Source organism: Copadichromis virginalis, linkage group LG20, assembly GCF_057382275.1.
Source record: "Copadichromis virginalis isolate Kocher_CV1m ecotype Utaka linkage group LG20, C_Virginalis_male_GT1.1, whole genome shotgun sequence".
NCBI classification, from domain to species: Eukaryota; Metazoa; Chordata; class Actinopteri; order Cichliformes; family Cichlidae; genus Copadichromis; species Copadichromis virginalis.
In genome coordinates, this window is record NC_140637.1 from 10762699 (window position 1) to 10779292 (window position 16594).

The following is a 16594-nucleotide window of genomic DNA, read 5'->3' on the forward strand; positions in this document are numbered from 1 at the left end:
TATTTGTAAACCTTTTCAGAGTCACTGTGCACAGGCGCCAACATGTATCCACGAAAATGCCCACAAAGAAAAAAAGATTATGCCGCCTCTCCTTTGAGGTCTGGCCGGCCAATCGCTCCAGGAAAAACAACCATGGATAGTGTCTTATCAGCCCGAAGGACATTACAGGAGAACTCCGACCTACATGCAAAAATTAAACAAATTGAAGAAGAGAAGCTTCAACTGGAAGAGAAGTGCAAACAATTGGAAGCACGAAATCAAGAGCTGGAAAAACAACAGCAACGCCAGCCTTACACAAAAATTATTAATGAGGCCTGGGAAGGAAAGTTTGGTCAAGCACGAGAGAAGATTTTGTTCCTGATGAAGGAAAACAAGAAAAAGAGTGCTGAATTAAAAGAAACGTCTGCCCAGCTTCAACACAAGAATGCTACTATTGAGGAGATGCAAAGGGATCTCGAAAACATGGAGCAAAAGAATCAGGTGCTCCGAGGAACGCTTGATGAAGCTATGGAAGAAATTGTACAAATCCTCGGACAGAAAAAGGAAGAGGTCACACAAATGCAGGACCAACTTGAAGGCATAAAGGAAAAATACAAAGTGCTGAAAGTCAGGCTGGATGAAACAGTGCAAAAATAAAGAGCTTCTTCAAGAGAAAGAGCAACAGGAAGAAGAAAAACGTATTCTCCAGGACTTTGAGAGAAGAAATCTAAAACTGAATGAATTTTGTAATACAATGAAAGACAGAAAACCTGAACTGGAAAGAGAAGTATTGGAAAAACTACGTTCAAAGATGCAGTGTAGGATCAATGAAATGGCGAAAAAACACTCAGAGGTCATTAATGAGATGTTGTTGAAATTAGACAACTTGAAGTGCGAAAACGCTGAAATGCTTGCGCAAAAGCAGCAACAAGAGCAAATAAATGAAGACCTACAGTGTAAGCTTCAAGAAATCACAAGAAGAAATGAGCATTAAAAGAAACGGAGCAAAGATGCCAGAAACTTGAGAAGGAAATTGAAGAAACAAACGATCAGTTGAGAACCCTCATCCTGGAGAAAAAAGAGCTCATGGAAAAGTACCCCTGAAAAAGAAGAAAAGGCGCTGCTGCTTATTCATGTAGCCTCGTCATCCTCCACCTCTGTTCCATCTTAATTTTCACCACTCCTCTCCCCCTTTTCCCTTTCTCTCCTAACACCTCTTCCCTCTCTCCTTCATCTTTTTTCTTTTTCCACCCTAACCCCCCAACCAGTCCCGGCAGTTGACTGCCCCTTCTGAGCCTGGTTCTGCCGGAAGTTTCTCCCCGTTTAAAGGCAGTTTTTCTTCCCCACTGTCGCCTAGTGCTTGCTCAGAGGGGATTGTTGGGGCCCTTTTTTTTCTTTTTATTACCGTTTTCCTTTATTTACTGATTTGTTTTTGGGTTTTTTTACTTTTCTTTTACGTTGTTTCTTTATTTACTTGTTTAACTTTTTTTTCCAACTATGTAATAAAATTATAAACCAATTGAATTTATCCTTTGAGTATTTTATGGTCATGCCTTGTCTTTTATGTCCATCCTCTACACTGACAGTATTCTGTTTATGCTGTCTTTTTTCCACACAGGATAAAGTTGGTGTGAAGGTTTCAATCTGTGAATGAATCTAAGCACCATCACCTTAACTCTGTTACCCTTTATGTAACTGAACTCTGACCGTGAGCACCACAGCCACTGCGTACCAGTCACACGCACTTTAAATCCATCACAGTAAACCAGTTATTTTATCTCAGTTTGTTTTGCAGCACATTTCACAACATGAAAAAGCATAATGTCAAATGTACAGACTCAAAATCTGATTTAAAAACATGAGGACTGACCTGTAAGCTTTACATTTACAGTTTATCACATACCACTGAGCAGTTCTTACCTGTAATTCTAACCACTCTTCTTCCTTTTCTTCCGTCTTTCTTATCTTTTTCCATCTCTGAGTGTAGTTAGCTCTCTTTCTCTCCCTGTGAAATACAGCAGCTGGACCGTTAGCTAGCAACACACTGTGCGACAAAATGCATGAAAGCCTGTGTGTTTGTGGACATTTGTTGAGCTAATAGAAATGTTGCATTTGAAACGACTTACAACTTAAAAAATATGACTCGCTTAATGCTCGCTCATCTTGTGTAGGGCTAAATAGATGCTGACGGAGTGCAACCGTCCTGCAACTGTTCCGATGTTGTGCAAAATAAAATGAATAAATAAAAATGCCGGCCCACTTTAACCCCTGGCTATGGCACACCATTTGCCTCTTTCATCTATTTTCATGCGACATCCCCTGGTGTTTAATAGGGGGACAGGACTGACTCGAATGTGTTAAACCAAAAATAAACATGTTTTGAAAATGTAAGGAGGAAAAAGTACTGGTATTTGTTTAAAATCAAAAGTTGACAGATACATAAATTCCTAAGTAAAGTGGAGATACCTGAAAATTCTATTTAAGTACAGTAAAAATTTCTACTTCCTTACTTCTCACTTCTGCTGCCTATCAAGCCCGCTTGTCGTTTTTTGAGCTTGCGCTACAATCACCTAGAGGTGGGACCGAGTCATTGTTTTGTAAGTCTCAAGTAAGTCTCAAGTCTTTATCTTCAAGTCACAAGTCAAGCCTCAAGTAAAGTCAGGCAAGTCAGAGTCAATGTAAATAAAAGACCATGTGTTCTTTTTTAAATCTGTATTTATCTCAACACTTGACAAAACAAGTGAACTTACAAGACATGCACAAACTAATTCTGAAATTGCACCTCTATAACATACAGCTCTATTAAACTTTGCTGCAAGAATATTCTTCCTCTAAACTACAAATTCACAGAATAAACATTCAGTGAAAAATGCAAAAGAAGAACTTCCTGTTCAAACAAAAAGTGCCGAGATTTCCTTCTGTATATAACAATGAACCATTGCAGTAAATTTAGTGCAGTGTGATTAGCTTGTCCACTCTCTCTCTCCTCTAGTCACTGTGTGAACACGTGTGTTTGTATGTGTCCATGTGTCAGTGACAGAGGAAACAAAACAAAACAAAAGACCCAGATATATGTGTATATTAGGGGTGCAACGATACTCGTATCGATATTGAACCGTTCGATACAATGCTTTCGGTTCGGTACGCATATGTATCGAACAATACAAAATTTGTAATTTATTTTATCAACTTTCCTTCTGATGATGCTGTCTGTGTTGAGCGCTCAGTGAATCTGCGTAGGCTGCACTGTCGAGCGCAGATCCACTGAGCGTTCAACACAGACAGCATCGTCAGAAGGAAGAGCGCAGGGCAAGCTAGTGAGACAGAAGTTAAGCTCTCCTTGCAACATGGCAAATTGAACCTCCCGCACCCTCATTCAGATCTGGCGTTTGGAATTATTTTGGTTTTCATGTGACGTATGACCCTGAAGGTAAGCGAGTCATGGACTAAAGTAAAACAGTATGTTGGATGTGCCACGCAATGCTCAATTACATGGGTGGGAACTAGTGTGTTAGCGCAGTTAGCTCTTAACGTGTTGGCCGTCTAGCCCCACGCAGGGGTAGCTCGTTAACGGAGATTTGCCGTGTTGTGGCGTTAACGTCATTTCAACGAGATTAACGCTGACAGCACTAGTGGGAACACAATGAATATGACTGCACATTTACGCCGACATCATCCTAGTGCAAAGACAAATGGAAGCAGACAAAAACAACAATCATGCATGCTACAAACTTTACCCGAGTCATTTAGACAGCCGTTAGCACATGATTCTCCTTATGGGGACCTGATATGTTTAATATTGTGGCGAGCTCAGACAACGAGGAGACGGAGGTATCGTTTGGTCTTGCTTCCCGTGAGCTAGCCAGGGAGCACAGCCGTTTATTGACATCTGCAGAAGAACACTGCCGCTAGCTAACTGCTCAGCGCAGCAACCGCACAGCAACAACAACACACAGAGCGCCCTCTGACCCCGGAAGGACACACCTTCTCAGCGAGAAGGCGTCACTATGGCAACATAAACAAAACATAACTGTACAAACAGAACCCCGAACAGCCCTGACCCGCTACATAGCCCCCACCTAAGGGGTCAGTCGTCCCCGATGACCCCATTACCCCACACAAAGTCCTGCAAATGTCCAGGTGCCTTCTTTTGGCGCACCGGCCGGGGTCACTCGGGTCAGAACATGGGGTGCCACCATCATCCCACTTCTGACACCAATGTGGCGAGCTCAGACAACGAGGAGACGGAGGTGTCGTTTGGTCTTGCTTCCCGTGAGCTAGCCAGGGAGCACAGCCGTTTATTGACATCTGCAGAAGAACACTGCCGCTAGCTAACTGCTCAGCGCGGCAACCGCACAGCAACAACAACAACAACACACAAGGCGCCCTCTGACCCCGGAAGGACACACCGTCGCAGCGAGAGGGCGTCACCCGTCACTATGGCAACATAAACAAAACATAACTGTATAAACAGAAGCCCGAACAGCCCTGACCCGCTACAATATGCTGCTGAGAATATAGCCCAGAAGAAGCGTATAGTATAGCTTTTATTTTGGAAAGAGCCATTTCTCTGTAATAAACTCTCTTTTCCAAAGATGAGTGATTCCTCAATCAGATACAGGGCTTGCAAAATCGCTAGAGAGTGACAGCACTGATTGGTGAGTGATGATAATTTGTGCACCAATTCCTCTGACATTGTCTTATCAATCGTTAGCTTACTATGCAAACATGACAAGTGAAATCTCCCGCAGCAAGCTTAAACATATGAGAGGTTGATCGCGCAGAGAATCGCTGACCGTTATGTGTGTGTGTGTAAAAGCAGCAGGATATATATTTTAGTTCTGCTGAGCCAAATAAGACAGGTCAGGGTGAAGAAGTGACAGCCAAAGAAAAGCTTACCACAAAACGGAAAAGTTATGACAAATCAGACTATAAGGCAAAAAGAAAGTGCAGCTTTATGGTTTCATGGACAAAAGAATTTCTGTGGCTGCAATATGACGAGCTATATAACCGGGGCTGCACATAAGTGGTCCGCAGGTGCGCATTCGCTGTCAAAAAAAAAAAAAAAAAAGAACGCGCACAAGATATGAAGTTGCAATGCGTGTTTGCATACATAAGATTTTCTGGAGGAGGACAGACATTTGTTTAAAACTCTTAAAGATGTCGAAGAAGCTCCTTTAAGCAATTACTGTGATGTTCCTCCACCTCCAAAGAAATGTCAGAAGGAGTCCGAACCACAAAACAAGCACGTATTCTCGGAAAAGTGGTTGCAGGAGGTGAGCTGGCTTCAAACAAATGATGAACGCACAGAGATGTGGTGCGGAATGTGCCGTGAAAATCCCACTCTAGCGGACAAAAACAGTGCTTTGCAACTTCTTATCTGGTGCGCGTCTTTTATTTTGACAGCGAATGCGCACATGCGGACCACTTATGTGCACCCGTGTAAATAACATAATGTTCTGCCAAGTGTGTTGTTGGTTTTCTCTCGATTTCTGAGTCGACAAGCGCCTTTGTTACTGGGACCAGTCATTTTAAGAAAGGCCCCCATTAGAACCCATGAGAAATCCAAGAAATGCATTATTGCTCAGTCTGCAATATCTTTCCCAGAACAAACACCAATTGCAAATAACATACTCAAAATAAACCTGAAAAATCTGTTTAGAACAGCGTACTATGTTGCAAAGAGTGAACTACCACTGGCAAAATTTAGCAGTCTTTGCAAACTTCAAAAAGCAAATGGCCTAGATCTTGGTTCCACTTGTCTCTTACCCGTGACTTCAGTGGAAATTTCAAATTCAGGATCTGACACAGACTGATTCATGTCCTACACAGTTCTTACAAGTTCATAGAAATTTCTGTTCAATTAGAACCAAGTATTTGAGTTGATGATTGTAATTTTTATACAATGTTGTAATTTGTTTTTCAACAATTTTTTGATTAATGTTTTGTTTCCTTTACAATATTATACATTAAAGTATAATATTGTAAAGGAAACAAAACAGGAAACAAAACATCAATCAAAAAATTGCTCTCTTTTTTATTCGGGCTACTTACATTTATTTTGGGCTACTAAAAACTGAAGAGTCCCTGCCCGAAGGGCTACCAGGGATTTTGAAATTTTGAGAGCCCTGAGATATATTTATTTTTTTAATTACTTTTGTTTCAGCAACATTAAATTTAAAAACTGTACTTTTGAGTTAAAATATATATTTATAATTTTAATAAATGACAAATTAAAAAGGCATTAACATTTTTTTTTGTATCGAAAAAATATCGAACCATGACACCAAAGTATCGAACCGAACCGTGAATTTTGTGTATCGTTGCACCCCTAGTGTGTGTATATATATATACACCCAGCACGCCCCTGCGGGCGGTTTATCCTTCAAGCTCGGGTCCTCTACCAGAGGCCTGGGAGCTTGAGGGTCCTGCGCAGTATCTTAGCTGTTCCCAGGACTGCGCTCTTCTGGACAGAGATCTCCGATGTTATTCCCGGGATCTGCTGGAGCCACTCGCCTAGCTTGGGAGTCACCGCACCTAGTGCTCCGATTACCACGGGGACCACCGTTACCTTCACCCTCCACATCCTCTCGAGCTCTTCTCTGAGCCCTTGGTATTTCTCCAGCTTCTCGTGTTCCTTCTTCCTGATATTGCTGTCATTCGGAACCGCTACATCGATCACTACGGCCGTCTTCTTCTGTTTGTCTACCACCACTATGTCCGGTTGGTTAGCCACCACCATTTTGTCCGTCTGTATCTGGAAGTCCCACAGGATCTTAGCTCGGTCATTCTCCACCACCCTTGGGGGCATCTCCCATTTTGACCTCGGGACTTCCAGGTTATACTCGGCACAGATGTTCCTGTACACTATGCCGGCCACTTGGTTATGGCGTTCCATGTATGCCTTGCCTGCTAGCATCTTGCACCCTGCTGTTATGTGCTGGATTGTCTCTGGGGCATCTTTACACAGCCTGCACCTGGGGTCTTGCCTGGTGTGATAGACCCCAGCCTCTATGGATCTTGTACTCAGAGCTTGTTCTTGTGCTGCCATGATTAGTGCCTCTGTGCTGTCTTTCAGTCCAGCTTTGTCCAGCCACTGGTAGGATTTCTGGATATCAGCCACCTCCTCTATCTGCCGGTGGTACATACCGTGCAGGGGCCTGTCCTTCCATGATGGTTCCTCGTCTCCCTCCTCTTTCTTGGGTTTCTGCTGCCTGAGGTATTCACTGAGCACTCGGTCAGTTGGGGCCATCTTCCCAATGTATTCTTGGATGTTCCTTGTCTCATCCTGGACTGTGGTGCTGACACTCACCAGTCCCCTGCACATTATATATATATATATATAATTATATATATATATATATAATGTGCAGTTTAAGTTATTTCAGTTAACTATTGTGCATTGCATTTGCCAAATTGGCCAAATGCAGGTACACACGAAGGTACTGCCAAAACTCTGGTGCCCACATGAAATAGAGAAGGAAGAGTCTGTATGTTCATTGTCCAGAACAAGAGGGCATTGTGTCCATCAGCAATATCCAGGTAGTGACTCAGCTGTAGCCCTGCTCTTCCCCACATCCTTCTTCTGCTTCTTATACTAAGCAGCAAAGAGTCCTCCATCTTCACAGTCTTCTTGATGTTTCTCACCAGGAGTCACAGATTGCTCTGACTTTGCAGGATCCGCAGCATCTTGCAGGATCAGATCTGGCAAAACAAATTAACAACAGCAAAAGAGTCTTTATTACAATTTTAGACAAAAAAAATACAGAAAAAATATACACTATATTCAGTCTTTACCTTTAACTTTTAATGTCACTTCTGTCTTTATGTCACAACTGCCCAACACATGGTGTCCCAACCCACAACAGAGAAAATGCTGGATCCAAAGCAGCTGCTTTAAGGTACACTGGATGTGAAAAGGGAGCAGTGATCCCATCTTCTGCTCTAGCCATTTGCACACTGATAAAAATTCCAAGAAAGATGCTTGGAGACTCCCGACCAGACCATTCTCTGTTTTGATATAATTGTTCTGCAACATACTACCGGACTCTGTATTTTCTGTCAACTACTGGCAGAAAGTGTCGAAAATTCTTGTTTTCCACAATAGACAGTTTGCAACCAATATTCAAGTCACTTAATCATGCATTTGTGATAGCTTTCTGCTGTGGATGAGTCATGCTGTGCTGTCCAGCACAATTGTCCATAAACTGTGATATGGAAGGCTGTTCAGGTTCATTTGTGATCCTCTTTTTCATCTGGTATTCTTCAAATATGCTTTCAAAGGTGCAGCCATTCATGAATTGCATTTGACTTTAATTTGTTCCTACTAATCGGTAATAAATATTAACACTTAAACCCTCATAGTTTTCAGAAAATAAAAAATATAAAAACTATTTATTAAAACACTTTTCTAAAAACTCTGCATAAAATAAGATAACCTTTATTAGTCCCACGTGTGGGAAATTTGTTTTGTTCTAATGCGTTCTAATAAGCAATGTTTAGCGTCAATGTTAAGAATAACTGACATTTTCAAATAAACAACAGCTAATAATATAAGATCAAAGTATTTTATGTGATGTATTGACATAAATGACAGGAGAAAAATGATGCAAAAGTTACACACGGCCATGCATTAATTGCAAATTAAACACAGTGGTTTTGAATTTTGATGTGATGGTAAAATAAATATTTGTCAGTCTAAACTGTGTTAAATCTACGGGGTTAATGATGGGGAGGAGACGGAGACCAAGTTCCTCGAGTTCAGGTACAGAAACCCACTTTCCGAAACGGACCCTGCTCACCATTTACCGACAATTCTGAGCTACCAACTTGCATGTTATTCTTGGATGTGCTTGTAAGACCGGGTGTAAAATAGCATGACAAAAATATCATACATGTTGAAGCCAAACAGTATCATCAGCGTAGCCCGGAGAACAGTTGCTAATAAGATGAAGTTAGCTAAGTCAGCTATCTCATCATAGCAAAAGAATAGCACCATGGTACCGTTCTTTATGCAACTTCAAATGTTGGACAAAGTTGGAAGTTGTTCTATCTCTGTCAGTGATTCTCTTCTCGCAGGTTTTTCATATTACATTTCGTTTTTTGTTGACTAGGGGAGACCGGGGATAGTTGTAACGTGGGTCAGTTGTAACACTTCCAATTTCTCCAATCAGGGCTAAGTTTCAAATGATGTGACTCATCCTGTACATGCCCAACTCAGTTTTGCTATCACATGTGAAAAATCAGCACATTTTGTCAAACACAGACAATTTAACACGAAAAAAAGTCATTTGTATGGCAAAAAGTAAGTTTTTCTACTTTATTTCAATGTTTAATAGCATTATCTGCTTTGCAGTTAAACTCATCAAACTTAAATTATGTTATTTGTATGTCTATGGGGATATATTCTGTGTAGGTCTTTAGTGCTAATGTTTTAGCCGTTGGCTGTAATGTTAGCTAGTTCATGGCTATAGGAGTCTGGGTCAGTTGTAACAGCAACAGTCTGGGTTAGTTGTAACAATAATGCAGATGTTACAACTTACCACACTATTACTTTAACTTATATTAAACAAGTTGGGGCAACGACATCAGCAGAGAGAGGTTCACTGGTCGCATTTGTATATGCGGTTAATGCCATTGACAACACAATTCCTCCACTGTTTGTGTTCCCACACATACATTATGCAGGCCACTGTGTCAGAGATGGGCAGTAGAAAGTATTGGTTGTGGAAATAAATCAGGATGGGTGCGAGAAACAGATTTCCTCATCTTTCTGAAGCACTTTGCAAACCACACCAAGGTAAGCCATGATAAAAGTAATGGAATTGCGATGCTGGTGAACAACTACATTTTTTCAGCTTCATTGTTATGTTCAAATTGGTGCAAGAGTTGTAGGTTATAATGCCCACTGAGCCAATGAGGCCAAACTCAAGGAAGACCAACCAAAATTAATGAAATATTCAGCTGCAGAAAATTCCATAACTTGTCTTTTTTGGGGGGTTGGAATATGTTCAAAAGCTAGATTTCTGCATTCTGTCACACACACACATAGCTACATAAATGGCTCTAAGTGCATTCATGTGTTGAATAAACAAAGATTACATGTTAATATTTTGTCAGTACCCTTATTTCATTGTGTTACATTTTACCCCAGGATATGTTACAACTAACCCAGACTATGGGGTTAATTGTAACATTTCACTCTTTGTGTTTGAGGCCATACCATGCAATGGGTAATTGTGCTGCAGAGAAAATAGCTGCACTATTTAATAGCCGAGACATGTAAATACTTTGCATTACATTTTGAATCCACTACCTTAAAAGAGCTTCAATTTACAGACAGAAATGTCAAAAATGTTACAACTATCCCCGGTCTCCCCTACTTCGTAGTTTATGTACTTGGGAGCATTTTTGGATTGAGTGTTTTTTTGTTTTGTTTTTGTTTTGTTTTTTATCTGGTTAATTTGATTGGCTGTGTTACAGCTCACGCTCACATACGTACGGAGTGTGGTAAGAGTGAATGAACAAAATGAGTTAATGGTCCGCACTTTTTAAATAATATGTATGTTGAATTTTAGTCCCAAGTCATTCGTGTAAAGTCCAAGTCAAGTCACAAGTCTTATAACATTTTTTTAAGCCAAGTCTAAAGTCATACAATTAATGACTGGAGTCCAAGTCATGTGACTTGAGTCCTCACCTCTGCAATCACCTGATTTCAGTTTGCGTGTCAGAGGAGGTTTTCCTCCTCTGACAGTAGCGCTGCAGTCTAGAGCCTGGACAGTTATTTTTTTAGTGCACAACAGGAAAAGATAAATGGTAAAGTGAAAGACTGCATCGAGGACAGGAAAAATTGCATCATGCTGCTAACACAACACGGTTTCAAGCATCTGCCCAGACAGCATGCTAACGCCAAGCTAGCCAAGAACCCACTGTGGTCAGATTTGTATTCCACTAAGAGACTGATCTTCGAGACATGTCTTCTCATTAGGGATTTGTCTTGGTGTGTGGGATGTTGCCTGGGGTTGATAGTGTTAAATAGTGATTATATGTGTTTCAGCTATTTTACAGAGTAACATGAATTTAATGTAATGTTACTCTGTGGAGTAAATAAGTCATATACTGCATTACGACCAGGGTAATATGTGAAATAATGACTTTTTTGAGTAAAGACTCTGATCACAACAAAGAGGGAAAATACCACAACAAACATGCGCAAACATTTGACCAACAGCATTAATGTAATTTCTGCATTGCTGCTTAAAGATACTGGTGACTCTGAAAACATACCCAATGAGAACTTAATCTATAAGTGATATTGCTAATGGAATAGGAATCGCTAAATTCTTATCAATTCCCATCCCTACAACCAGCAGCTTTAATCTCCATTAGAAGTTTGAAACACTGATTCATATCTGATTCTGAAATAAAGTAACAATATTACTGCTGTTACTAGGTAGGGAGGAGGCTCTGTTAGGGAGGTGCTGAGTTGCTGGGCTGGATTTAGACCTTCAGCAGGGGTCTGTACTGATAAGACTGGAAGAAAATAACACAGTGTGACGTCATTTTCAATACAGGGTAACGTTTCAAAAACAAAGATCACCTTGCATGGTGGATTGCCTGGGAATTTTCTGTAAAGATTGACTGTGATGGTCGTTATTAGATGTTAAGGACTGAGGTTGTGATCTCTGATTTGCCTATAATGTGTCTTACATACAAACCTCCTTTCGACTGGAATAATGAATCACAAGTCAACAAGGCAACCTCAGAGAGCACATAAATGGATTTTAATGGATTAGCTGTCAGCAGCACTAACTAGAAAAAAGGAGCAGAGAGTGTTTACTAATCATGATGGGCTGTGCTCTCCGTGCAGATATTAATAGCCACAAAGCAATGTCACTACCGAGGCCCCTGCCCCCATCCGTGGCTTTGTTTTCAGGCACATTCTTTCCATCTTTGCTTTTCTCCTAACCTACACTCTGAAAATAGAGGTGAGGCGCTTTTTTCACTTTTAGATTGACTTTGCTCGCTTCTCTCAGCACAACACAAGACAGCAGCTGCGTTTTCTGGCACATGATTAGGAGACTGAATTAAATAAACTCATGACACCGTGAAGGATTTCAGTCGAGAACGGGCCCTTGTGAGAGCACAAACATCTGAGATGAAACCATACGCTGGCATTAAACGGCAGAAACGCGTGCGGATCTAATTTCAGGTCAAAAGACGTGGCCCTGAATATTATGAAAGCAGAAGAAATAGACAGATGGGAATGATGGAGAGCAGGGGGAATTAAAGCAAGGGCCGGAAAGCTATTTCAGGGATGACGTGTGATGGAGTGACAACTGTTGCCCCCCTCCCCTTTATCCCTTGTCAGCCCCTGCTCTTTTTCTGCCTCTCTCTATCAAATCCCACTCTGCCTCCCTCTCTTAACCTTAGGCCCTTCAGTGCCCAGAACTTTTCCAACCACAGACCCATCTCTCCATCAGCTCTCTGAGTCTTATGATAAATTTAGAACAGTGTTCCCAATGAGCTGTGGCCTGTGTGACACGTGCCACCTCCCAACCACTGCATGGGACCGTATAGTATATAAGGGCCGTGGGTAAAGGGCTGCAAGAGATTGGGGGAAAGGGTTGATACTGCCTTACACAAACCAGAAAAAAAGAATAAATAGACAGACAGAAAAAGAAAGACAGTAAAGGTAGATAGAAGACCTGTGTGTGCAACTATAGCCGCAAGAAGAATCAACTCTCTCCGCCTCCCTCTTCTCTCCTTTTCACTCCTCCTCTGCCTTACCCAGCACTTACAGCCATCCATGAGTGTAACCAACTCCTCTGCCTATCGATCGGAGCGTAGTTTCCACCAGACTTCATCCTCAACTACGTCCTCTGGTAACCCATACATGGAGAAGAGCCGGGGACTATTTGCTGAGGACTTTGGCTCGTTCATGAGGCCTGGGAGCGACTCCTTGGGTTTTTCCAGTAAGTTGGAAGCAAATTTAAGGTCTCTGGCATTCGTTTTGTAAACAAAAGAGGTAAAAAATTAATAGTAAAAGAGAGCGGAAGGAACAGCTTTGACGGCAAAGATGATTTATGCCCGCTTGAATGCGATTTGTGTACAGTGGTGTGTTTTTGTTCAAGGAGTGATACTGATAACATATCTTCAGAGGAAGACTATGGTGTGGCTGATCTGTGTGTGGACAGATGTTTCTTTAAGGGAAACTGTAGCCAAGGTGCTGAAAGAATAAACAGAACGGACTCCATTTTTGGACATGTATTTACTCTTTTTTTAAAAGATTTATTAGGAATTTACATATGTGTTTAAAACGGAGGGTTGAGGAGATTTTTTTCTTCACACAGCCTGGTTCATCTACAGGCTCAGTATCTCAGTGTCCACTTGGTGTGAAGTGCTCCGTATCACTTTGCTGCTGGTCCACGCAGACGCGTGTATGTGTGAAATCTGATCTTTAAATGGTCCATGTGCTCCTATGTGTCAGGGGCAGAGCAGCATTGTTTTGGAGCCATGGTTGGTGCTGTAATAGGTGCAGCAGATAAGATGTGAGGTGGGCGCTGCTGAGAAGAAAGCAACGCAATCACACACACACATGCAAGCACACACAGAGTACGTGCAAACCTGGGAATGCTGGACTAACTGCCAACAGTGTGACATCACACACTGAGTATCTGGGATGACGCCTGCATGAGAAATGACCAGATGGTTGCCCAGTGACCAGTGCGCACACACACACACACACACACACCACAGTGAGGTGAGGTCACATAATTAAGCTAACCTATACGTGAAGTCAGAGCTAATATCACTCACACACACTCGTTTCCAGTCTGCTGCCGTGTGTGTGAGGTCATGCACCACGCAGGCTTTCAGTGAGCTCAGACTCCACAGGGACAGAGAATAAATCACGCTTTTTTCCTGGACCGACTCACCTATCAGTCCTAGGATATTTAACCGGGACTACAGCTGTGCCTCTTGACAGTTCTTAAAGTCACACCGGGCACGGATTGAATGATTATGCCATGTGGAAGATTCACAGGAGTGACAAAGCCACAAACCATATGTCGGCTGTCGGTTTTCTTGCCTCCAAACTGTTCTCAGAAAACTTTAGTCAGCTGGAAACAAAAAAAAACAAAAATCAACTTCTGGTTAACTCATCACGCTGCTTATTGAACAACCGAGGAGAGAAAGTCATTAACTCAGCAGCTAAAAAGTCAGATATGTTCTCCAAAGAGGTGGTGCAGACCCAAACAGAGCAAAAATGGAAGTGAATATAGAATATGGATGAATGTGGACAGATTAATGATCTGTTTCTTCATGTCTGCTGACTGCCCATAATGTGAGCCAAATTTCAAAACACAGTTAATTTTTACCCCAATTTTTACACCTCGTCAACTAATCACCATTATTACTCATCATATTTTTTGAGCTTGTATATGAATATGAACAACAAGAGCTTAAAAAAAAGGTTTGGGAATTACAAAAGAAACATACAACAAGGGAGTGTAACTGATTTCTATTCGACTCCTCAAAGCACTTCACACAACACCCATCATTCACAAAAGCACTTTCGTCAAAGTGCTTTCTATCGAACAGACAACTTGAGGTTTTAGTATGTTGCCCAAGGGTACTTCAGCATGCAGAGGCCAAGAGTTGGACCACAAACCTACAGCCAACCCAAGCTTATAACACTTGGTATTCCTAATCAGTCTCCCATCCAAGTACTAACCAGGCCCAACCCTGCTTAGCTTTCAAGTTCAGACGAGGGCATGCTCAGTTTGGTAAGCATGCAGCACAGATTCTAGCTCAGATTCATTTAACCATGGAAAACAGATGATCCTCTGAACTGTAATAATTAAGGTGCTTGTGCATCTTTTGTCTCTATTCAATCCATTAAATCGACAATAAAATCCATGTTTGCCCAGAATGTGTGGAATAGAAGGTGTGTCATGCTGTTGAAGCAAAAGCAGAGATTCTGATCATGTCTAAAAATGGATTTTGGTGAATACACACAACTGCAGATCCCTCACTCAAATGAGTGTGTGTAGCCCATCCTTAATGAAGCACCACCTGCAGGTACTCCAGTGATGAACAGCACACGGTTCTCAGACTGGTGGGTTTATTCACACAGGAAGTATTGAAGATGAAAATCTGTGAACGTTAACTGTGCGAGATATATGTACTTTGCACAGTTAATTGTAGCTTCCCGATTCATCATTTGTGCTCTAACATCCTTTCATCGTCTTGGCCGTGGGTTTAGGTGGAGCTGGAAATATCAAGACTCTTGACGATTCGTACCAGTTCACAGTTGACGTGCGAGATTTCTCCCCTGAAGACATCATCGTCACCACATCCAACAACCAGATAGAAGTCCGTGCGGAAAAGGTGGGTGGGAGGTGTTGAAACAAAAGGGGTTAATGTGAGCCAAATAAACCCTAACCAAGCATCCATCTCCACAATACATCGCATGAATCTCTAAAGCTTTCTGTTTTGGCAGTTGGCCCAGGACGGTTCAGTGATGAACACTTTCACCCACAAGTGCCAGCTACCCGAGGACGTGGATCCCACCTCAGTGACATCATCATTGGGCACCGAGGGGACCCTCACGGTCCGGGCACGGCGAAATCCAGCCAAGCATGAGCTCGTACAGACCTTCCGCACCGAGATCAAAATCTAGAGACGGTCCGATCCGTCACTTCCTGTGATTTCATACCATTTCCTGTGCTTCTTATCCTCACTGTCATCATTCAGTTTTACTTCAAACACTCAGAGAGCTGACACTGTGCTCTGTGTGACACAATGCCACTCTGTTGCTGCTCATTTATGTGTGTGAGTTAGCTCATCCCGCACATACACAACGGGACATACACATTAATTTAAGGAGACACAAGGGCTTGGAGCACCATTTTGCACAAAGATGTAGACACACAACCCATCAGTTAACTTCTCCCCTACCCCTCCCAGTGTTATTCTAAAACTTACCGGTCACTTCTAAAGATGATAAGTTATTGTATAATATTATTTGTGTGAATAAAATGATACTGCTTTGACAATAAGCCATCCTGCTCTGTAGAATGCTTTTTATGAACTTCTGATTTTACAAATTATTGACAGGAAATACGAGTTGGCAGTTTAAGAGATTTATTTGTTTATTTACTCGTATTGTTTCAGTTTTGACAGAACTGGAGAAATTTTCTGTGGAGACTTATCACCATCCTTGGTATGACTTGCCTTAAACCACTGTTTTGTTAACCATCTTTGGAATAAAAATCTGCGTAAACCTTGAGCACCACAAGGCAAACTACCCTTGAAATCAATATGAAACGGATTTCGCATTCAGTAGGTGCACAGAGGTGTATATACAAAGGTGCTTCTATTCAGTCTTTTGTGCGTGGGAGCATTATGAACCATCCTGTCCTCCTTTCAGGAGAATAGGGTTTCAAAGGAGGTATTCTCCAATATAATTTGGAAGTCATTGTTGTTTATAATTTCCTCCACTGTACGTGAGCTATGCAGTGGCTTTTTCCTTAGAAATATACAGGAGCATTACTTTTATCCTTGTATTAATATACTTTTTGTATCGCAGAAAATTAATTTCTCCTTGTTCTTT

General features: G+C 41.6%; 1 protein-coding gene across 1 annotated transcript; it reads left to right on the plus strand.

Annotated features, from left to right (window-relative positions):
- Positions 1 to 12564: 12564 nt before the first annotated feature.
- hspb7 (heat shock protein family B (small) member 7) lies at positions 12565 to 16279 on the plus strand. Its single transcript, XM_085443348.1, has 3 exons — positions 12565 to 12953; positions 15245 to 15369; positions 15482 to 16279. Exons 1-3 carry the CDS (start codon positions 12788 to 12790, stop codon positions 15659 to 15661), a joined length of 471 nt encoding a protein of 156 aa, XP_085299474.1. The 5' UTR covers positions 12565 to 12787; the 3' UTR covers positions 15662 to 16279.
- The last annotated feature ends 315 nt before the right edge of the window (positions 16280 to 16594 follow it).